Source organism: Hyperoodon ampullatus, assembly GCF_949752795.1.
Source record: "Hyperoodon ampullatus genome assembly, chromosome: 8".
Taxonomy (NCBI): domain Eukaryota; kingdom Metazoa; phylum Chordata; class Mammalia; order Artiodactyla; family Ziphiidae; genus Hyperoodon; species Hyperoodon ampullatus.
The window spans coordinates 2,298,834-2,322,666 of NC_136921.1; the positions used below are offsets into that span (position 1 = coordinate 2,298,834).

The window sequence follows — 23,833 nt, forward strand, 5'->3', positions numbered from 1 at the left end:
TGGGTATTCTTCTTTGATGCTATGCCAAAATTCAACAAGTGACAGCTTCTTGAAGACGAGTTGCAGCGTGGACCCTAAAACAGCATCAGCGAGCTTGTCCTCCTGTACAAGTAATTCCATCAGCCTCGCACGTGGAGCCAGTCAGTTATCCTGACGTTTGCACAGTGCATAGTTGTTTAGAAATAGGGGCTCACTGGATCATGTAGGTCTTCCAAATCTTGGCACATTTTATTATACGGTGTCCAAAGCATCACTAATCTTTGAAACCATGAATGTTACCACCCATCTCGTCAGGAAGGTCTTCTCAGTGCTGGGAAGAGCTGGGCCGCATACAAGTTTTCCAGAGTTCTCAGTTTCACGGGAAAGCTCAAATCCCACCCCTGACAGCAGCCACTGTCTGTCGTTTTCTTTGAGGTGACAGCCCCGTGGGTTATTTACACGCCTCCCCATCTCTTTGCACGGGTGTTAAAAAGACGTCGAGGCTTAATGAAATTGATAAGTTTTACTGCTTCATCGGGGCACTGACATGGAGCTTCCGTTTCCCTGCAAACATGTGTGCCCGGGTCTCCTCCTGCCACCGTACCCGAAGGCCACCCGCCATCGCTGCCCGCTGCCAGTCAGCTCTCAGCTCCGCGGGAAGGGCACAGAGCCTTGGGGTTGCTATGCAAAGGCCCCTCGGGCACGGGACCCCTGGGGCCCGCATCCCCATGCAGAACCGCAGGGCGGGGTCCTATGCAGGAGCAGGGAGATAGTTGGGCAGCGCCAAGCGTGCCGCGGCGGGGCTCCCACTAAGTGTGCCCCCCCCGTCCATCCCTGAGCTGGTCTCTGCAGCAGGCTGGGTACACTTCCCATGCCTGGTCAGCGTGGTCCACGACCCATGGATCTCTGTTACAGACCTCGACCGCACAGCTTCCTGCGCTGGTGAGATCCGGGTGCCTGTCTAAACCGTTTTTATTATGGTGGCTGCAGGATGGTTTGCAGATGGTTCTTTTAAAGCATAAGTGACTCAGGGGTCCTAAGCAGGGGTGGGGGCTGAAGCTCCTCTCCAGCCTCTGAGATTTTCCTTCTAAGCGTTAGTGATTGTTTTCTGCGTCGCTCAGTCCCCTGGGAACTGAGCTGCACGGACAGCAGAGAGATTCACGTTAAGGCCAAACTAGGGCACAGCATCTGTGCAGAGGCCGAGCCTTCTCCGTTTCATCTGCGTCCAGGGTTCCCGTCAAGTTGCTTCCTGGGGATGCTGGTTATGATCAGAGGGGGACCGGGGTGCACCTTCCACTCCTACCCTGCTTCCCCAGCTGAGCAGCTCCCAGCCTTGCCAGCAGGCTGTCAAAGATAGAAAATCGGGGATGGACTCACCTTTTATCTTAGTAATTTGTGATAACCAGCAGGCCTCGTTCAGAGAAGGGACCTAGATGTCTTTGAAGTGCTTACAGCCAGCCCTGTATCCTGCCCTACGTCTGTGTGCCCGGAAGGCAGCTGGAAACCGTGTCCTCACGCACACTCTGCCTTTTCTCACTGACCTGAAACCAATCTTTTGTCCGCATCTCTCCCTTTTGGTGTCGCGCGTAGAATGGCTTTGCCGTGGTCCGCCCCCCAGGACACCACGCGGAGGAGAGCACGCCCATGTAAGTACACACACAGTCACTCTCGGGCAGGGGACGTGCGGCATTCTCGCGCCTGCCCGTGCACGGTCCCCGAGCGGCCGGTCCAGCAGGGCGTAACTGTACGTGCAGCTCGAGTTGGTTAGGGTTGGTCCCGGTGAAGAGATGCAGGGGGCGGCGTGTGGAGGTGAGCAGGATGGGTGGCCGTGTGTGCAGAAGCGAGTCCAGAGGAGTCGTCTCATTGTCAGGCCTGGGAGAGGGAACTTCAGCTGCCCCAGAAGGAGTTCTCGTGGTGCTTCCTCGTTCTAGAGCTTTCACAGTCAGGCCTCAGGTCTGCTCACATGTGGCCTTCCAGCTGACCTGCTCATGGCTTGGCACCGCGAGGCGGAAGTCCCAAGGTCATGAGCACAGGGGTCAGCTCTCTGGCCTGTGTTTCGGGTCGTGGACACCCCTGACTGTGCACACGAGAAGCTGGCCGAGGTGGCGGGGTTGACGTGCGGATTCAGGGTCCATCCTGGTCGAGGAGAAGCCGCCTGGGGGCCGTCACAGGACTTGACCAGGGCAGTTGTGCGTGGAGTGGACGCAGAAAACCCTCAGCGAGCGTGATGTCGGGGGCTCGCCCTCGGGCCCCGAGACAGCAGACACCGTGTTGTGGGTCGTCAGGACGAGGGGACGGGCGGTGGCTGGGGGAATGAGCGCTGGTTTGTCGGCTGGTGAAGCACGGATGGTGCAGACAGAGCCGTGGGGAGAAGCAGGAAGCGCGGGGGCAGTGCTGGAGGGAGCCTGGCCTTCAGCCAACGGGCGGTGGAGCCCTCGCCACCTGGAATCCCCAGTGAGGGCGTCGGGGCCGGGCTTCAGGAAGGGACCCTTCACCGTAAAGGGAGCTGTCGTCACCACCGTGTCCCTGGCCCGGAGCGGTCCACGGGACCGAGGAGCGGGCGCTGATTGTTTGTGGCATTTCGCTGAGGTCACCTTTCTAATTCGAGTCTGAGCTGTCAGATATTCTGAAGGGTGGGCGCAGATGGACCGAGATGGAATATGGAGGGACACGTCCGTGGAGGCCCTTGGAGACCGCACAGTTCGGTCCTGGGGCCAGCGCGGCCAGAGAGGCGGCGGCTGCTGGGGCGAGGCTTCCCGCCGGGCAGCCTACAGCCCGAAAACAGACCCACCCAGGCTTCTCATTTTCTTTGGTGATTCAGGCAAAGGGAAATTCAGGTTTAGGAGAGTTTCATTTTTACTTGACTCACTTTCTCAGCTTGTTTTTCTCGTTCTCTCAGAGACTCTCTAGAATCAATGTTATACATCTTAGAATATGGAAAGATGCGCAGTGAGCAAGTCAAATGAGTAACTTTGGTGTTCTGTGGGCCTCGGTGCCTCTTGACAGGTCGGTCAGTACATGTTCTGGGAGATGTCCTGGGGGCATAAAGTGAGATGGACTCTCTCACCCTGGGAGCGCTGGCAGCCTGCACGCAGGGACCGTGTGTGTGTGCGTGTGTGTGTGTGTGTGTGTGTGTGTGTGTGTGTGTGAGAATGATCAGCATCAGTTAACATTTCCAAACCGCTTGATCAGGAGCCACGCATTCGCCCCACCTTCTAGACCCTCGTGGGATTCTAGACCCTCGTGGGATTCTAGAATGTTCTATCGCAAGTTGAAGAAAAACTAATCAGAGCCCGGAATTTGTCTCTATTTCTCCTGATTCTCGCCTGCCAGGGGGTTCTGTTACTTCAATTCCGTGGCCGTCGCAGCCAAGCTTCTCCAGCAGAGGTTGAGTGTGAGCAAGACCCTCGTGGTGGACTGGGTGAGTGGCCCGTCCTTATCTCCCCCGCAGACAGTGGGAGAGGGAGGCGAGCTTTTCCATCTCCACTGGCAATGGGATTTGGGGGCCTTACCTTTCTGGAAACTACCTCAAAGATGCAGAAAGTAAAAGCCCAAACCTGTTAGGAGTCTGTTTGACAGCTTCAATCAGCCGATCCCGCCAATATCCCGGCTCCTGAAGTGTCTAGAAATAGGCCCGTGGTTGAGGGCAGCAGCCGGAGGGCAATCCTTGCAGAACCTCGCTGAGAGGCGGGAGTGCAGGAGGGGTTCGAGCCTGGACCTCGACAGGGATCAAGGGTGTGGCCCGCCCTCCCCGAGCCAACGTGGCAGCTTTGCATCACTGTCACTCCCGGTGTAAAGGCCTTCCCTGCAGAGGGGAGCCAATTTACGCTGGTTTAATCTCCTTCCCATTTTCCCATGGGAGGGGCCGCATCTGACCATCCCACTGCCTCAAAGGTAAACTCTATGAAAAACGCTATAGAATAACTGAACTCCAAAAATAGGTATACGGAGTCTTATGCTGGAGATGGGGATTCTAGGTGTTCACTTTACTCTTCTTTTTTAAGCCGTATATGGTGGGGGCAGGGGGAACATTCTCTTTGGTATTTAAGACTTATTTCATCAATTTTTTTAGTTAAAAAGATCAGGTACATTGGGTGGAATTATCTTTTATGCTGCGAAGTCCTTCTCCTTTGGGAAAAGAAAAACCAGAACACAGCCCGGGACACCCCCAAGCTCCGGGCGGCCGGCACTGGTCAAGGGGCCCTTGGGTGCCACGGCCGCACAGCGTGGACTGCGGAGCCCAGTCTTCACACGCCTGGTGCCTTGGCCCCAGGGGGCCCTTCCCTTAGCGCCCCTTGGGGAGCAGTCAGAGATGCTGGGCACGTGTAACAGCTGAGTGCTGGAGAAGGTGGGTGTGCCTGGAGCCCCTGCGGAAAGTGGATGATCCATCTGGTGCTGTCGCAGAACCGCGTGCGAGGGCTCCGCTGTCACGTGGAACAGCGCACAAGTGGTGCGTGAGCGCCAAGGCCCTGGTGTGCGCCCCTCGGCGGCGGTGGGCCTCAGTGGGGTCCAGCTGGTTCCTCACTTACAGCTGTCCTTCCACTTTTCTATAATGAGCACAGACAGCTCTCATAAATAGAGTAAGGATTCTAAGCAGTTCCCCGGGGTTTAAAATCACAGACTCGTGTGCAGCCCTCAAGTGTGCACGCTGTATGCAGCGGGCCGCTCCGCTGTGCGGTTTCAACACGTGGTCACTGCGATTCGGAGAAGCGGGTTGTCATTCCTGTTTGGGGCCTGGCACCCCCGTCACTCGGCCCCGGGGATGGTCTCCCGTGTACCCCAGGGTCCAGTGCGGAGCAGGTGAGTGGCCACGGTCAGCGACCTCCCCGGCGCTCACCCACCCGGCTGTGACAAGAAATTGATCAAATGACTTTGCCTGGAAAATCGCGGCCTCCGGGGAAGCTGAGACACCCGCCAAACCTGCCCCATGGGGTGCCGTGCGGGCGAGGAGGACGCCACCTGGGGCATCTTCCTTCTCTTTCCAGGGCCCCAAGGGCCCCGAGCCACGGGGATCGTCAGCCAGGGCCCGAGGGCACCTGCGCTGAGTCGACCCCCCACCCCCGCCCTTCCAGGACGTGCACCATGGGAACGGGACCCAGCAGGCCTTCTACAGTGACCCCAGCGTGCTGTACATCTCGCTGCACCGCTACGATGACGGGAACTTCTTCCCGGGCAGCGGGGCACCTGACGAGGTGAGCGGGGCTCCATCCCGTGCTGGGCCTTGGAGGGGGCATGAGAACAGGTGTAGCCACACCTGCAACGCAGAGCAAGGGCTCCCAGCGGGGATGGGGGGCAGCCGTCAGCCATGATTCCATCGCGTGTGCCCACGTGGGCTTTATCTTGTCCAAGTACAGATGGAAAACAGGAGAGCATTCTGGTTCTAATCCAGACAGACTGCAGAATTTATGAACGGGTGAGAGTGGGGTGCCCTTGTCCTGCAGGAGAGGCTGCTGTGTGCAGTCACAACGCATCTCCAAGCCACGCCTTTCGTCCTGTCCCTTGGGCGGGGCCATCCTCTCACCTGTCCGGTGCCACACGGTGGGCCCCGGAGTGGCAGGATCCTGTGGGACACCCCGATGCCCCAGCAGAGCCCCACACTCTGAACAAAGAGGCCCCGACAGTGGGGAATCCCACCCAAGGAAAAAGGATCGTCTGCCTCTGGGCCTCCTTCTGGGAAGGAAGTTGGGAAGGACAGCCTTGCTCGCAGGGCCCTGTGGGTGCACGCTGCCGGCCCCTCCCCTGGGCAGGGCAGCCCCACACACTCCACCCGTGGAGAGGGACGGGGGCCCTGCCTCTGAAAATGCTCCATCGTTGAAGGCAGTGTGTCCGGGCCTTGGGGACCCGGGCAGGCTAGGGGTGCACCGGCAGGGCCGCTGGGGTCATGGTCCGTGACGCCCATCTCTCTCCTCCATGCAGGTGGGCACGGGGCCCGGCGTGGGCTTCAACGTCAACATGGCTTTCACCGGCGGCCTTGACCCCCCCATGGGAGACGCAGAGTACTTGGCAGCCTTCAGGTAAGAGTCCCGGCTTCCTGCCCCTTGGGGCATTTAGGGAACAATCGGGAATTCCCTGACGGCTGCAGCTCTTGCGGGGTTTACTGTTTTCCTTTGACCTTCATCTTCCTCCGTGAGCAAGCCCCCCCCCGCCACACGGTCCCCGGGCAGGGCCCTCAGCGCCGTGAGCATGCGCCTGCAGGGACCAACCTTTCTGTCTCTGCGTTTTGGAGGAACGGGCTCTGGGGCTTCTCCCAGTTTGCTCTTTAAGCCAAAGGTGGCACCTTCAAGTCTGTCTTCTCACCTTCTGTCTGTGGTGTTCCCGTCTTGTGCATTAAATGGAAAACAGGAATCTGTCTCGCATCTTAACAGTAAGAAAGTGATGGAGACCGAGGCAAGGTGTCAGAAAATGTTATGTTAATGAAAAGCGGGTGCTCGAATCTGAAAGGGCTCATAATCTCCTAATATTTCTTCCAAAAAACCTTTTGTGAGATAATGGGAAACAGAAATAAATATCCCTCCTTTATTGACATAAAAATCGAGAGACGACTCCCCATTCATCCCGGTTCCTTCACGGTATGCTGGGCCGCTAGACTCGGGCCGCAGGGTGATGTTGTAAAACACAGTGTTTGCCTTTGTCATCAAATGGTGATTTCTGCTTTGATCTGGGCGATATTGAAGGGATTCCTGTGGCCAGAAATGGGTGCTCAGAGCATAGGTTTCCTTTTCCTGCTGGAGAAGGAGCAAGTGGCCTGGGGGGCAGCACCTGCCCAAGTGCGAGTCCCAGGGGCCCTCGGGAGGAGGAGAGTTCTGTTTGGTGGCGAAGCCGACAGACCTCAGTCTTTGTTAAAAGCACCATGTCTGCACCAGGCATTGGAATCCCATGAAGTTTCCAGAGGCCTTTTCTCCCTTTCTCTTTGACTACGTGCTCTTGTTGTCCTGCATGCAGGCATGTGTGGTGTGTGTATGTGTGATGCACACGCCTCTGTGGACACGTGTGTGCCTGCGTTGGTGTGTGTGTGTCTGTGGGTGCGTGTGCACGTGTGCGTGTAAGCACAAGTGTGTCGTGTCTGGCAGATGAGATTCCAGCAAAGGACACACCCATAAAAGTTTGGCCGAGGACCCTGCCTCATGCTGGGGGGCGGGGGGCAGCAGAGGTCATGGGTCACATGACCCCTCGCAGCATCTGCTTTCCTCATCTGGAAACCGGGTCCTGGTCCCCAGCCTCAGGGTGGGTGTCCGGGTCTGGTGATGCAAAGGCCTGGCCCCAAGGGTGGCTCGGCCGACATGAGGCCTCTTCCCCAACCACTTAGTTCATAGCTCAACAGTGAAACTGCTCCAACAATGACACTGGTCTGTGCAAATAGGGCAGGAGGTCCAGCTAGTCCATCACCTCCTTAGAAGGCCTGCCCTGATCATCACCTGGCTCGCTTTTTCCTCTGACCTCAGTGGTTTAATTTTGTTGTTTGTTCTTCCTCTTGATCAGATGTAATGTAATGTTGACCTTTGCCCTCACTTATTTAGGGGAGAAGGACTCCCCCAGATGGATACCACATCTGAAAGCTGCTCATATACATAGTTAAATATCAGCTTCAGGAAATCTGAACCCACCATCACTGGTCGGGGTTGTCACTGCCTGTCCTGAGATGCCCTCCGGCCACCAGCACTTTGTCACCTCCCCCAAGAGAACCGGCCCTCTTAGGGGGCTTCCTTAGAGGTAAAGGGTCTGGACTCCATGTAAGAGGCATAGATAGAGCCCGAGTGAACTCTGGGGCCTCGGGGGACCCAGTGTCGCTGAACTCTGGTGAAGGCAGAGAAGGAGGGGCTTTCTTTAAACTGTGGATAAAAGCGATAAAAATGGTGGTTCTCTCTTCCTTCAGGCCAGGTTCCGACTGGATCGGCCCCCAGGGCCTGACTCAGTGTGCACTGGGCACTCTGATCGGGGTGGAAAGGCCCGCACCCAGCCCAGCGAGCAGGCGAGGCGGGTCCTGGAGGTCCCCCCACCCCCCCACCCCGCCAGCTTTGAGATGGACCTTTCACTCTTAAGTCTCTGTTGACATTCCGTTTTAGTCTTCTGCCAAGCGTGTACATGATGGTGCCCTATGAAATGAACTTTGTAAAGCTCAAATAGCCTCTTTGAAAAGGAAAATTGTTTCAGGATTTTTTTTTATTGATTTTAATGTAAAGTAGCACTTTGAAGTTTACAATTTATGGTTCCCTGGGCATCGATCGGATGGGGGAAGGAGGGTCAGGATCCGTTTTCCCTCCTTGTGCCCCGCTCCCTGGGGGCCCCAGGACATGCGTGCCTTCATGCTTTCGAGGCAGCACCTTGTGCTCAGACCCACGGCCTGCCTCGTTGCATTTCAGGAGATCAAGCCCGAGATGAAGAAGAGATAAGAAAATTGCCACTAATGAAATCCAGAGGCAGCGGCACTTTCTCCTGGGCTTGGAGACTTGTAGGAGAAAAGGGAACCTTAATTCAAACCAGCCAGGCCAGTGGCTTTGAAGTTTGCTGAGCAGGGCTGAGGCCTCCGGGCCAGGAGATAATGATGCACTTTTCTTAACCCCTGACTTACCTGCCGCCTGGCAGTGCACAGAGATGGAGCTGGGATTGTTCGTGCTCTTAGGTCGTAGTTTGGGGTTTAAATGCGATATCATAAAGGTTATCAGAGATGGCAGTGAAGCTGGATATTCGAGAGTGGAAGCTTTAATCTCTTAGTGAGTGAGAGTTGCCTTTAAATTGAGCAGCTGGGCAGGTTCATTTCATTTACCCTGACCTTTCCAGCCTGGCACGAAGGTTGAGGCTCTTTTGTTTCTTCCATAAGTTATGTTGTGGGTTTTTTTAACATTTTTTTTTCTGTTGTGCTAAAATATATATAAAACATACTGTTTGAACCACGTGCAAGTGTACAGTTTGGTGGCACTGGCTGCATTCACGATGGCGTATCTGTTCCAGAAATGTTGTGTCCCGAGGGCCCAGCTCTCACCGCTATGAAGATATTGACTTGAAACCTGCTAGAGGCAATTCTATATCTCTTTAAGGGCATCCACGTCTTTTCCTATGTAGAGAGTTTGTCTGAGGACATTCTGCAGTGACTTTAGAAGCAAAAACATATTAGCTAAAAACTCAGAGTTTCACAATCCCGTGTTCAGCAAGCCATCACTGTACCTGCATAAAAGGGGGCACACGTGGTACCGTCCTCGTGGGTGGCTCTAGAGCCCCGAGCAGGTGAGGCGAGCATGTGATGATGGAGTGGGGCTCACACCTGCCCTCAGGTGAGGGAGCTTCCCGGCCAAGCCCCGGAGGAAGAGCCGGCATGGGGTGTCGGGGAGGGTGACGTGCCCGCAGGAGCAGCCCTGACGGTGGAACCCGCCTGTCTGACCCCGACGGTTCTGGAGCCTTCAAGGGCCTGGCCTGCACGGTCACCAGCAGTCTCGCAGCAGCTCGGTGACAGGCTCTGTCCCGGGAAGGTGGGACCACGCTGGGTCCCCTAGGCGAGCCCAGGAAGGATGAGGGCACCTAGCCGGGGCGGGGAGTAAGGCGGGGGGTCCAGCGAGGTCTCAGGGCACTGGCGTGGGAGGAGGGTGGGCACACCAGGAAGAGAGCCAGGAGGAGCGGGCTCCAGGTGGGGTTTGGGACCCTCAGCCTTAGCAGATTTTCATGCAAAAAGCCGGAAAGTGTTCCCAGTCTGGCAGCTGGGCGGCCACTGGCAACCCAGGAAGGACAGCCTGGGTGGTGGTGGGGGACAGAATGTTCTGGGTACGGGAGCGACAGGGTTGTGGGGAGAAGAGACAGTAAGACCGTGCTTCCAAGGAAGCACCTGCTTGGGGAACAGGAGCTGGGGGTGCAGGCGGGCAGGTGAGCATCCCCGTGGGGCGGCGGGAGAGGCCCGGGAGGTGCCTGGTGGGTCGCCCCCCGTCGAGGTCCTGCCCGGCCCTGCAGAGACCCGCTCCTCAGGCTGGGGTGGGTCGCGGGCCCCTCGGCAGGCTCACCGCCTCTGGCATTCGTTCCCGGGGCACACGAAGGGAAGGGGTGCTGAGTGCTGTGGGCTAAGGGAGCAGTGAGGGGGTTGGGTCTGCGTGCTCTGAGAGCCTCCGTGCCACCCGTGTGAAGGCCCGAGGATGGTGCCTGGCGGGGGCCGGAGGCTGGGCGGGCACGGGGCCTCCTGGGGGGCTACGGGAGGGACCTGGAGCGCAGGGGCGGGAGGGGGCAAGAGTACATTAGGGTCTGGAGTAGGCATGCACCCACCCCCCTTCCAGGAGGCTGCAGGGGCAGGGGGAGGAGCGTCCCCACCTCAGCAGGTGGAGGCGGGGCGAGCCGAGTGCGAAGACACCCGCGGCCTGTGGGGCAGCAGCTCCGGAGTGGGAGGGGGGCCGTGGGCAAGGGTGGCCGGGCCTAGAGGGGCAGGAGCGGGGACGGCGTCCAGTGTGGACGGGCTTCAGCCTGCCCGCCACGTCCAACTCTGTCCCGACAGGCCGTGGCATCACCGTCTGGGCAGCCAGGCCAGGGCAGCTGAGCTCCCGTCATCACCGTCTCTGTTCTGATTCTGACTCGCAGCAGAGTTCGGCTGCTTGACGAGCAGGTGCTCCAGCCACTCGCCTGGCAGTCCTGGTGGAGAGGACGGGGTCTTGAAAGGATGCGGGGGACCCCAAAACAGGGAGGTTCAGAGGCCACGCCTACCGTGCAGGTGTGCGGAGATCCCAGATCCCAGAGGAAACACACCTGCCCTCGCCTTGGCCCTCAAAGCAAGAACTTGCACAACGTACAACAAAAGGAAGTTTTCAATGATCAAAATGCTGTGATTATTGCAACTGCGTTGTCAGGTACCACCCAGGCCACACCCTCCTGTAAAACCAGGTCTGGATTCAGGGTTCCGCCACAGCCGGTATCCTCTGCCTGGTGCTTCCAGCTCACGGGCGCTCTCCCGGCTGGGGATGCTTAACTGCGAGACCAGCCGAAAGCACGGCAGTGAGGGAGGGGGCCTGTGTGGGTGAAGCTTCCAGGGGCCAGTTTGTGTGGACCATGCCTCCGGGGCACTCGGAGGGGCAGCAGGGACCCAGGGGCAGCGACCCGGCCTGAACCCCGGCTCCGGTGGAGGCCCCGGCGTGGGTGAGCACAGCCCCCAAAGACAGCGCCTCGGCCCGCTGGCCACGCCAGGCTATGTGCCCCCAGCGGGTGCGGGCCACAAGTGTGGTGGGTTTTGTGTAGGGCCCTGGTTGGGGGATGAATCGAAAGTTCCTTTCTTTCTAGAAGTTGAAGCAGACTATTGAATCAGCTCTTGCATTTAGATTCCACTGTGGGTTTTGGAGATGGTGTGTTGGTACGCCCCATAATCTGATCACCGGAGGTTATAGGGTGGCTTGTAGCACCACCCTATAACACCACCCGTAGCACCACCTGGCACTGCCACCTTCCCGGAGCGGCCCTGGCCGGTTCGAGCGGGAACTGGCTCGTCAGCGACATCCGCCCCGTTGTCCAGCCTGCCGTGCCCGCCTGCCCCTCAGCGGACGCCCAGCCCAGCTTTTCTCCATGGCAACGTGGCCGCAGATGTGGCCCGGCCGGCGAGCTGAGGACTGAGGGGAGGGCACAGTGTGGTGTCCGGAGCAGAGGCCGCAGGAGTGGGCCCAGAGGAGGCCTCAGGAGGGCGACGGGCCGCAGCTGCACATGTGGCCTGCACGGCTCTGCCCACCTGAGCTCCACCCCCAGCATGAGCCCCAGGGGCGCAGAGGCTCTGGGACACACGCTGCTCGTCCCTACAACCACCTCCTCCCCGCTTTCCCACTCGGACGGCTGCTCCCGTCCACCTCTTCTCTCAGGGGTCGGCGCATTCGCCTCCTGTGAGCGGACGATCAGTGGTCTGCTACACTGGGACGCTCCCAGCCCACCCCCCTCTGCCCTCGGTTGCCCTGCAGAAGGTCACAGGGGACCCCACGGACACACTCACCTTAAAGCAGTGGTTTGAGAGAAGGCCTCCAGCAAATATTCACATCTTATTATTTTCAGGCTAAGCTGTTCCTTAAAATTTCATTCTAGAAATAAAATGTAAGGCCAGTTTCCCATTTCCTTTGCAGAACCTATTAATTGGTGATGGGCTTTCAGCTTCCCTCTGGCACGAGGGTCCTGGGTGGGGTGACGCTGCAGGGTCCAGAAGGCAGGCCGGTGGGATTGTCAGGAGTGCCGCCATCAGCCCTCTTCTCACCTGTGAGGAAGCCAAGTCCCGTCGAGGGGAGGTGACATTTGTCGGGGCTAAGGGCTCACTGAAAATCAGTGCTGGAGACCCACTCGGCACACGCCTGGCATACAGCACCATTTCAGATTTTCTTACTTTAGCAAGTGTTTGGGATTACAACCTAGAGGGTCCCAAATCAGGAAAATGCAGTGAGTATGTGTGTACACGTACATCAACTGTGTCAGCTGCTTACACCGTGCCTGACGATGTACCCACACCTGCCACCCTGCGCACACACACACACACTGACACACCACACACCCACACACCCTACCACACACCCACACATGGGGTCAACTGTGCTTTACAATTCGTTATGATTGGCTTTGGGGTGAAGCCACACACCAAGCACAGACACCAGAGACCCTCTTGGTATTAACTTCCTTTAATTATGATTCTAACAGGGCTGTTTTTTTAATTTTGTGGGGGGATTAGAAGTGCGATAGCTCAGCGATACTTCAAAGCAGAGAACTAAAGCCCCCCAACATGAACTTGCTTCAAAACGGCTGCTGAAGCTCTTTGTGAATGAGCTGGTGTCTGCATGAAATGTCTGTGGTTTTCATTGAAAAAGTGTCTTGGCTTTAAAATCCATACCAAGACCACGGCTGAAACTGGTCTCCGGCCTGAAGACAAAGTTTATGTGACAAGAACTTCATTAAAATAATTGAAAACCAGTCTCCCTGGAATGATGAAGGCCCTTGTGGTGGAGCCCCGCCAGGTCCTCACGGGCGGACGGTGGCCTGTACCTTTGGGAAGACAGACCACATCTGCTGGGCGTGGAGATGAAAGAGGACAGTTCTTCCTGGATCCCCGAGGCATTCTCTCCCTCCTCCCTGCCTGGACCGGGAATTTCCTCACTTCCGGCCCCGTGGCAGGATTGTTAACACGTACTCCAGGCCTGCTCTGACCCAGATGCTGTGTTTAAAAGACAGCGCTCTCTACTTTGTGTTTACAGATTCTGGGAACTTTTGTGACGGCGTCCCAGTGGCACAAAGAAACATTAAAAGCTGGGGCTATTGTCATGCGTGGTAGAACTTTACCAAAGTTGTAATGGCAGGAGTCTGGAGCGAGGTTGGCAAACTGCGGCCCATGGGCCGAGTCCCAGCATGTGTTTTTTAAGTAAAGTTTTATTGGAACACAGCCACGGCGATGCGCTCACGCATCATGTGAGGCTGCTTTCCCGTGACAAGGGTGGTGTCGAGACCACGTGGCCCAAAGACGGAAATACTCTCTAGCCCTTGGCAGGAACGCTTTCCAGCCCCTGGTCTAGAGTCATACGCCGTGTTCCTGGGCCCCCAAAGCGGGGTGTGGTCCCTGAGGCACAGAGCCTGGGTCCTTTGAAGCTGCTTTCATCAGCTGTGCAGACAGTTCCGGAGGAAACTGAACTGGGTGCAGCTTCAGAAGAAAGAAAAATAAAAGCAGGGAGATGTTGAAAGGCCCACCTGGTCCGTGACTCCCTAGTTCCGGAGGTGGGTTTCTTGGTGAGCGAAGTGCCAGGTGTGAAGTCGGTGCGGGTCTTTATGGCAGACTCTCCCAGCACCTGACCCATCACAGGACAGACGTTCCCTGGGAAGCGCCCCTGGGGTCTTCCAGCACCAGGTGGTGCATGGTCCCTGGAGCCGGGCCGGGGCATCCTGGCTCCGCACCACGGATCCTGCAGAGAGGGACGGCCGGGTCTTCACCTGTGTGTGGCTCTCTGGGGTTCTCGGCCCTTCCACCACCTGAAATCAGAGGAACTCCTCAACAGGATTGCCATTCAGAATAGTTTCTGGGTGGAGAAACATTCAGTCTTGAGCATTTTGTTTCTTTGGCCAAAGTTGTTGTCTTCTGGGGTTGACCTTGCCAACGTAAGTGGCAATCTCACTCTTTATTAAAAGCTGAACGAGAACCTGTGGGAGCTTTCACGGGCCGCCCTGCACCCTGTGGCCGTGGCGCTCTCTGGAGCTCGGCACGTGGCGCGGGACCGTAGGCCGTGCCCAGTGCACTGACGCCCTCCCACGCGGGCCTCTGAAGACCTGGGGTGGGAGGGGGCCTCAGAGGTGACGAGCTGGGCTCGCGTCCGGGGAAGCTGCGAGACGAAGGCAGCCCCTCTGTTCGGTGGCTCAGGGCAGCAGGCAGGGCTTTCCAGCGCGCGGTGCGATGCCCAGGCTCCTCCAGCCCGGGATGAGGGGCCGAGTCGGCAAGAGGCTGCCAGCGCCGGCAGCCACGTGGCCCCTGCTTGGCCTGCCCTGGAGCCCAGGCCCCGCGCCGTGATCTGCCCACCCCACCCCCACGGGGCAAGAAGGAGACAGAAAGTCAGGGATGGTTTTCCAGATGCAGTGAAGCTGGCTCAGGGCACAGACACGAGCACTTGACTTGCCGTGGGTCTCTCCAGTCTCAACCAAAGCGTGATTTACAGGACAAGCCGGTACAATTAGGCTGCGAGCTGGGGGCGCAGGGGCATTGTGTTAACAGTGCTTTTCCCCCGCTTTTCAGGTAGAGATTCTTCCGCTTGTTTCCCGAATGTACTTTACCGCTGAACTTCTCTGTGTTTAAATTTCTGATCGGTCAGTCCTCTTAAATTTGGTCATCGGTTTTCCCTTTAGAGATTCTAAGTGTTAGCTTTCTTTTAACTAGCCTAACACATCCCCCTGGCACACGAGCAGTGGGTCGTTTGGCCAGTCGTCCGTAGCCCGCGGTGTGGCCTGGCAGGGGGGAGGGGGCAGTGGAAGGAGAGCACCTGCTCAGCCACGCAGTCCTGCGGCCCCGGTGCTGGGCGGTGAGCTCGAGGCCCTGGCGGCTGGCGTCGGTGGCCGTCCAGTCCCCTCCCCAGCTGCATCCTCGGCTGACGCTGTGTCACCTCCTCCCACCCTTCGCAGAACTGTGGTCATGCCGATCGCCAACGAGTTTGCCCCAGACGTGGTGCTGGTGTCCTCGGGCTTCGACGCCGTGGAGGGCCACCCCACACCCCTCGGAGGCTACAACCTCTCCGCCAAATGTAAGTCGGGTTTGCAGGTGACCCAAGTGCATGGGGCGGGGGATGCTGCTGTTTTGGGGATCAGACGTCAGAGGCGCTGGGTACGCCAGGCTTCCTCTTTAGTGGCAGCGGAAGGAAACTCCATTTTACATCTTACCAAAAGCACGACGCCGGCACCCCCACAGAACACGGGGGAACAGCCCACGTAGAGCGGGAAGCCACCACGGGGGTCTCTGCCCAGAGGTCATGCTGGCATGAGGTTGTGCAGCCCGCAAGCGCGGGGCCCGCGTGCTGGTGCTGTCAGCTGGCGGCCGGGTCCACAGTGCTCCTGAGACCTGTCCTCCCACATGGGGTGGGGGACTGAGAGAGGAGACCCTCAAACCCGGGAAGACGGGCGTAGCCGGCAGCCCGTTTACTTCGGAGTCGGAGGGGAGGAGGGCCTCTGCTTCTGCTCTGTCACAGCAAATTGTAAAGAAATGAAAGCTCCGCCCCCGCCGGCCACACTGCCCAGCCCCCCGGGTGCTACAGTGGTCCAGGTGCCTGGGGCTCTTCCGGGGCTCCTAGACGCGGCCCTGGTGACTCACGCGAGGCCCTGGAGGCCCTGTGCTGGCCGTCAGTGCAGATGGTGAAGGAGAGCCTGTCCCTCACCCCGCACGGGGAGAGCGTGGGTCCGTGGAGAAGAACGCCGGAAACAAAGGGCAGCGTCTCGGAGTCCACCTCCCGGGGGTGGGGGGGCGAGGGGCTGACGAGGTGACCGGGCCGAGGGCAGGAGTCCCGCAGCCTCGTCTTCCCTGGCTCCCTAGTAAATGTCAGACTGTTCTGGCCGAGGGTGGAAATACCATGACCCGTCGGGCGTTTTCTGCCAGGGGGAGGATGACATGGGTGCGGTGGAAGGACTGTGGCTATTGATGAAAGCCAGATGTCCCAGACGCGGACGTACAAGAGCCCTGGAGGGGCACACGTGGTGCTGATGTGTGTGAGCGTATGTGTGCACGCATGTGCTGGCACGTCGGCTGACCAGAAACCCCCGGGCTCTGGGATGGACGTGGCCGTGCCTTAGCAGCTGCCCTGCCCTGCTCTTGCCCCCTGGCCTCTGCGGTTCCAGCAGGAGAGAGATGAGGGGCTCCCCCCGGGGTCCTCCCCGCCCCCAAACGAGATGGTTTGCGGCATCGTGAAATCAAAGCTCCGAAATCGTAATTCCTATTCCCAAGGAGATCAGAAAGAATCCCAAACCCAAATTCTTCAATGAATTTATTACAGTCCGGCCTGGCTTCTATTAGGTGTCTCCGTGTGCCAGCCCCTGGGTCTCTGCAACATGATGTGATGCACTTCTGGATGCTTTGATCCACTGCCAGGTGTCGGCGCCACGGCCCGGCCTTGCCCTCGACTTGGATCTCGTTTCCCTTGCAGGTTTCGGGTACCTGACGAAGCAGCTGATGGGCTTGGCTGGCGGCCGGATCGTTCTGGCGCTGGAGGGGGGCCATGACCTCACAGCCATTTGCGACGCCTCGGAAGCCTGCGTCTCTGCTTTGCTGGGAAACGAGGTAGGAGAACAGGAGACGGCGGCTCGGGGTCCACGCGGCTCAGGGCCAGGGCTGCTCTGCTCAGCTGTCCCCGCGGTGTTCACGCTCTCTGCCACCCACACCTAGGAGGACTGTCACACGCCTGGCCAGAAGGAGGCGGGCAGAAAGGCAGAACCCGTTTCTCTTGGGAAGACGGGTCAGGGTCTGTCTTTCAAAGGTGCCCAGCGCCACGTGTGGGTTGCGGGGAGAACGCCGTCACTGGTGTCCTGCTCGTGGACGCTCGGGTCTCTGGGGCGTTCTCAGGCAGGTTCTGGGGGAGGAGTCACCACGCCGTCTTGGGGGCCGGGGCATGGGGCCCCGATTCACTGTGGCTCTCCTGATGCTCTGACCCTCGGGCGACGCCCAGGGCTGGGCTCGGCGCTGTGGCCTGACGGCCCAGGCTCAGGGGGTCGGGTCTGGACCAGGAGGGGGCACTTCGCAGGGTTCAAGGGAGGGCAGGCGGGCCACTGGGAGCATTCCAGCCCAGAGCGCCATGCGGTCCGGCCGGGGCTTCTCACGCACACCGGTACTCCTGGTGGAGGAAGCCCCCCAGCCGCGGGGAGACCGGACAGGGCGGGCGAGGTGCTGCCGGGATTGATGCTGGGAGCCTAAAGTTTGTGACGGGCCTGATTTGTAGGTTCCACCTTGAATTTCAGAAATGTGCTCTTCCTAAAACTTTAAATCCATCCATGGCCTTTGGATGTGGGGTCATATACCAACCTCCTGACCCCATCAAAGGAGCCTGGGAGGTTCCTGCTCGCCCGCCCACGGCGTGGCTTTCTCTTGCTGCGTGCTGTGGCGTCACCATGAAGGCCCAAGGAAAGAGCCGCTGGTGTTCGGGCAGCGCAGGCCAAGTGCCCTGGGTCACCAGCCCAGGCTGCGGCAGGAAGGTGGCCGGGGCCCAAGCTCTCCAGACACAGAGGGCCTCGTGGGGGGCGCCGGACCCACACGGGGACACCCAGAGACAGCTGTGAGCCCTGCTCTCGTGCCACCCCTGGGACTCACCTCCCTCACCCCATCAGACGAAACGGGGCTTCTCCAGGTTCGCAAAGTGCAAGGACACTCTCCCAGCAGAGTCAGGGTTACCTGGTGCCCAGTGGGGGTGGCTGAGTCCAGCCCTAGGACAGGTGGGTGCTTTCTGGAGCAGCACCACCCGATGGCTGAGCTCAGGGGCGGACGGGGAGGGCGGGACCCCCGGCACAGAGGCCTAGAGTAGGACCTACGGCCAGAGTCGCAGGCCCGGCTTCCTGTGAAGCACTGCCTGTGCGGCCACCTGCCCGTGGCTGTCCACAGCCTGGGCTCACAATGAAAGAGGAAAGGCATTAAAAAAAATAATAAAAAACAACCACAAGAGCCAAGCACTGTGAACACAGGAGTTTCTTGATGCCCGAGCCCCATAGTGAGAGCCTGGTGGTCAGCGCTGGACAAATGGGGACACGGGCCTGAGCTCACGGGCTCCCTGGCCGTCCACTAGGACAGGCCGCTGGCTGGCAACAGGGGTGTGGGCAGTGAGCTCCGGTGGGCGGGCACCCGGGATGGCTCCGTTTTCCCCTGACAACCTTTGGGCGTCAAGGATGGTGTTCATTTTAACCTAAGTCACAGGTCCTGGATCCAAGGTCCTGGTGGCATCTCTCCTTTCCAGTCGGCTGGTTAGCCACACGCATGAATGTTCCCCAGCAAATACCCATTTGCTTCCCAAAGCGTCCACGGCTTTTCACCTTTCCTCTCTTCGTATAAAACAATCTCCCCCATAAATTTTACCTGTAGAAGGCAACTGATTTATATATTCAAACCATCCTGAAGCCTTTTGATTTTTAGAGCCAGTTATTTTAAAATAACAATAGAGAACTCAGCTTTCAACTAGGCCTTTTCCTGCTCTTCTAGCAAGAAAATGTTCTTTTACTGAAACACATCAAAAAGCAGGACGCACTAGTTTTATCGAGGTCTCTTAAAAATCTTTTTAATGCCAGGAAGTTGGACGGCGCTTCACCCCTCTGCCCCGCGGCCTTTGATGATGCTGATACCGGGCACAAGGGTGGCTCGCACCCACGGGCAGCCAGCTGCGGACGGCGGCCTGTGCTGGGAGCACCCGCCCCCAGAGCCGGCCGCCCACGGGCGGACAGCAGAGGGGCCCCTGCGGGGCTGGGTCTGAAGGTCGGCCTTGCTCCCAGAGTCATTGTGTTGGATAGTTTGAGCTTCAAGCTGTTTGCAACACTCGGTGACAATGACAGTGAAATGTCACTTACTCAAAGTGCGTGGTGCGCGTGCAGACCTGCGGGGAGCCCGCTGAGCCCCAGGGAGGGGCCCTGGGCAGGTGGGTAGTCACTTCTGCCGTTACATGTCACTCCCAAGGGGAGGTTTCTTTGGGGCCAGTTCTCTACTTAATCGTGTGGCTTTTCAGGGATAAATGCCACCCTTTCATTCAGCCCAAGTTCATGGTCAGTGGAGAAGGTCATGGAGGGCTAGGTGACCCGCGGCCTCAGGGAAAAGGCTTTCACGCAAGAATGTCGCTCCTTTGTCACGTCGTCATGCTCCGTGAGGGTGCGGAGGGCAGCAGCAGCAGCAGCTGTATATGTGAGACGGGGGCCGCGGAGCCCGTGGTCCGCCTCCAGCCCGCCAGGCTTCTCCTCCCTCGTTCGCTCCAGCTCACTGGCGCACACCTCACCCAGTGGCCGCCTGCGGGGCGCACGGGCCCAGGTGCGTGGCCCAGGTGAGGGCAGTGAGCTGCCTCCCCTCTCTGCCTAGTGCCCCAGACCCGAGCTCACCGATGTTCAGAAGCTGGGCCCGAACCCCTGTCCTTAAAAGTCGAGGGAGCCGGGCCCGCAGGGGCTGGCCATCACGGTCACGGGGAGTAGGAGTGAGGCGCTGACCGCCTGGCCCAGCAGCAGGGCAGCTCCCAGGGCCGCGTGAGCTCCGGCCCGTGTCCCCACCTGTCCAGCACTGACCGCCAGGCTCTCACTATGGGGCTCGGGCATCAAGAAACTCCTGTGTTCACAGTGCTTGGCTCTTGTGGTGGTTGTTTTTTTTTTTAATGCCCTGTCCTCTTTCAAGAGGATTTCAGCAGCGACAAAAATACCAGTGAGACTGACCTTGGGCCGGCAGTGGGCTGGCCGGAGCTCAGTGCAAGGACACAGAGAATGTTCTCTGCAGTGGGGGAGGGAACCCGGGCCTGTGTCCCCCTCAGCTATGGGGGCAGGGCTGACGCATGTTGGAAAGTGTCGTGAACATTTGGTTACTAGACTAAGTCAGCCGTAGTACCCAGCGGCTTTCTCGGAGCGTGACGACGGAGCAGGCTGCCCGCCACGCCAGTCGAGTCTACCAGGCCAGAACCTGCGCTGCATTGGGGGTGTGGGCCGCCTGTCCCCTGGTCGGCTACCCTTCCTCTCCCACAGGACGGGCGCTCGCCCCTTGAGAAGCTGCCCTGCGCCCTCTGCAGGCACCCCCCCCCCCACCGGGAGGAGTGCCCGCCTCACAGCAGCCCCCCTGCAGGGACGGAGGAGCTGGGGGGAGGGGCCTGAACCTGCCTTCTGAGCCCTGGGGACGTCGTCCCGGGCACACGCCCTCCACTGTCTGCTGAGTCTCACTCCTTTCACCTCTTATTGAAAGGAGTCACGACCTTTAGCCCCTTATGGTTTATTTTTGCTGTTTAAACACTGTGTTGAGAACCAACCTGACCAGTTCCATAAGCCTTTGCGTTTTCACTAGAAGGGCTATGAGAACATGATGCCGACTGGTCCCAGATAATTGCCGAGTCTGGCAGTGTCACCAGATGCAGTTCAAGTGCCGAGGCCGTGGAGCCTGAGCAGGCAGACGGGCACTGCACCCACCTCCCAGCCCTGCAGGAACCCCGAGGAGGGCGCCTCTAGGGGGAGGGTGTCACGGCTGGGCCCCGGCTGGCGCTGTGCTTCCTGAGTGCCCACGGGACAGCTCGGGCTGGTGGGCATCTGGCGGGCACTGAAGCCACAGGGAGTGACCAGGCGGGGGACCCCGGCCACTCCCGAGGGGAGCCAGCAGGAAGGCTGGGACCGGGTCAAGGCTGGGACCGAGGCTGAGGGCAGAGGACTGGGGGGGAAGAGGAGGACCGGAAACGGACCTTGGGCAACAGCCCTGGTGAGACCGCGAAAACGGCCACAGAGAGAAGGGGAGATGCGGGCGGGCAGGTAGGGACGCCCACAGGTCCCGTCTGCTCTGACTCTTACGTGGGAGAGAGTTTGCAGGTGCCTCTGTCTGGAGGATCCGCAGACACAGAGGACAGCAGGTCAGCAGAGCCGGCCCGCGGGCGGTGGGTGTGGGTCAGCTGGAGAACTACAGGGGTCCCTGCTAGACATCTTCTGTCTCCTTAAGAAGAAAAGAGGGCAGGGGCACCTGCCGGGGTGGCCGGGGGCCTGAACCTGGAGCGGGGCGGTGAGATGCGGGAAGGTTACCGCTGGGCTGGGACGGCGGCTGTGTGGCTGCCCCGCGGGGCTCTGAGGGTGGGGATGGGGCGTGTGCACCCGAGGACAGGGGCCTGGGCCTACATCATCCCACAGTTTCCTGGCCGGCCCAGATATTCCCAGTAAAGTGGAGTTTTATGTATTCTGAAAAACACAAACTCTGCCCTAGCTTCCTCCAGGATATCCTAAGGACTGTTTTCTCCGGTACTGTAACCTCTTGATTCTTCTCACTTGCGGTGTGGGCCCTTGTAAACTACAGAGTAGGAAACCATCTCCACACCTGCTACGACCAGCGAAGCCCCAGACAGTGTGTCTGATCCAAGGGTGCAGGGCTTTCTCACCCTGGAGGTCGGACGTTCCTCCGGAGTGTTTTCTTGCCCACTTCCCCCGAGGCCGGCTTCTTAAAGGTTGAGCTTCGGATAAGCCTCCTTTCCAGTTTGGTTCTGACGTCCAACACGTGAGGTACACGTGCCACAGGGCGGCTGAGGGCTCCCTGTCTGGCGCTCGAGGCACGACGTTGTCCACAGCCGGCCGCCTCTCCTCTCCCAGGGGAGGCCCTCGAAGGTTCCCCAGCTTGGCTCCTCCCAGACAGGTGGGCACGCGAGGGCACACAGCCCGGCTCTCTGAGCTCACACGGCCTGGACCAGACTTCCCACCAGCTCCTTCTGGCCGAGCAGGGCTGCGGCCACCTGTTTGCTCTCCGTCTGGGGCTGCTGGACGCCTCTCTGTCCTTCAGATCTCCCCGCCAGGCTGCCCGCCTCTCTGCTCCCCGTCACGCCTGCCCCGCTCAGCCCTTCCCGAGAAGATCGTCCCTCTGCGGCCCCCACCCCGCTCAGTGCGCCCGACCTCCTCTCCCCTCCCCTTCCCTGCCGTCTCCACTCGGGCCCCTGCATGAGCATCGCCACCCACCCCTGCCCGCCCCACAGACCCGGGACCCTGCTCTATGTTTCCCACGAGAATGGCGCTCTGTGAGGCTGGGGGGAGGTTTGTCTGTTTTGTTCCCCGATGGTTGTTACTGGGCTGCTCATTAGTGTCCATTAAATGAAAGAATGAAATCCCAAGCAGTAGGAGATTTTGATATTTTGAGATGTGGATTCCCCCACTTCCCAGACGTTTTGTTGTAAGTCAAGGCTGGGAGCGTGCGAAGCCCCGGGGCCGCCGTAGAAATGGGAGGGGGCAGACGTGGGCTCGAGGTGCTCGCTGGACGGGACCGTGGCAGAGGGTGCTGGGAGGAGGGCCAGCCGCCAGCCGCGTGCGGGTCCTGCTGGGGACATGAGCCGTGGGGACACCCCCCCCGCCCCGGGACGAGGAACAGCAGGACCTGGATTTAATGTGAGAAAATTCCTGGTGCCACGCTCTGACACACCCCTCTGCCTCGAAGGGATAGGTGATTTTTGGAATGAGTTACTTTTTAAAGTGTCGTGAACTAAAAGTGATGATAAAACTAAAATTCTAGCAGACTATTAGAGTCAGGACAGTCTAACGGTCAGGACAGTCTAACAGTCAGGACACAGCAAGTTATGCTGCCGTGAGGACCCCAAACCTAAAAGGTGTGTTTTCTGCTGCAGCTTCGTGCCCGCGAGGGGCCTGGGCACTGCCCCTCATCACCCTCAGCCTAGGGTGACCAGGGCACTCGGGGACACTCCCGTCTTCAGGGGGATGCCCGGCAGTGGGGGACAGCAGGACGGTCCCGGGGAGGCTCCATTCCTGAATCTGCTCTCTGGCCCCGGACTCGCCGGGTCGTCTGAGAGTCACGCCCATGCAGTCTCCTGGGACAGGAGGGCAGCTGCATCTCTGAGGCAGATCCTGCTGGAGGTAGGGGTGGGTCCCACGTTTACGAGGTGGCATCAGGGTCTTTGTCCTGCGGGCCCTCAGCAGTGGGGGACGAACCTCAGCGACACGGCGTCTCACATTTGATCCCTGCCAGTCTGCAGGGTGGCACACACCAGGTGTGGTAGAGGATCACGTCCTCATCCCCTGGAGGCCAAGCACCTTTTCACATGTCTCTTGACCACTCAGCCTTTCTCTTTGTGTCTTTTGCCCATTTTTCTATTAGACCATCTTTTTTCCAATTTATTCTTGGGGGGAGGAATTGGATGGAGGGATGGATGGATGGGTGGATGGATGGGCAGATGGGCAGATGGACCAATGGACGTTGGGAGTCCCCTCCTTTGCTCTTCTCTGGAAGAGTGAGTGTAGGATCAGAATAATCTACTCCTTGACTGGGAGGGCTCTCCTGAGCTATGGGTCTCCCTTGGGTGAAAAATTTAAATGGCTGATTTCGTCATTTTTTATCCCTCCTTGAATTAATTTTGGAAAGTTACATTTTACCAGGAATTGTTTCCATATCAGCCACGTTTTCAGAATCATTGGCAGAAGTTACTATTGTCCTCTTACTGTCTTTCATCTCTGCTATTCCTGTAGTTGTGGCGCTTCTCATCCTAGTGTGTTTATTTGTGCCCCCTCTTTAGTATTCTTGATCGGCCCTGCCAGAGCTTTTTGATTTAATTAGTCACTTCAAAGAATCAACTTTCAGCTACAGTATCTTTTTTTCTTTCAAAATATATTTCTGCCCCTTTCTGTGTATTTTCTTATCTTCTTTCTCTGGGGTTATTCTGTTCTCGTGCTCATTTCTTCAATTCAGTTCTTAGCTCTCAGTCTTGTTTTCCAATATGTACCT

General features: G+C 58.6%; 1 protein-coding gene across 1 annotated transcript in view; it reads left to right on the forward strand.

Annotated features, from left to right (window-relative positions):
* The window catches only part of HDAC4 (histone deacetylase 4), a gene marked incomplete at both ends in the record, with an annotated part of 189,087 nt that overhangs the window by 160,516 nt on the left and 4,738 nt on the right, over positions 1–23,833 (forward strand). The window contains 6 exons of the mRNA XM_079709944.1: positions 1,570–1,625; positions 3,313–3,400; positions 5,052–5,171; positions 5,896–5,993; positions 15,061–15,179; positions 16,569–16,702. Coding sequence (XP_079566070.1) covers positions 1,570–1,625; positions 3,313–3,400; positions 5,052–5,171; positions 5,896–5,993; positions 15,061–15,179; positions 16,569–16,702 — 615 coding nt within the window. The remainder of the gene's footprint in view (positions 1–1,569; positions 1,626–3,312; positions 3,401–5,051; positions 5,172–5,895; positions 5,994–15,060; positions 15,180–16,568; positions 16,703–23,833) is intronic.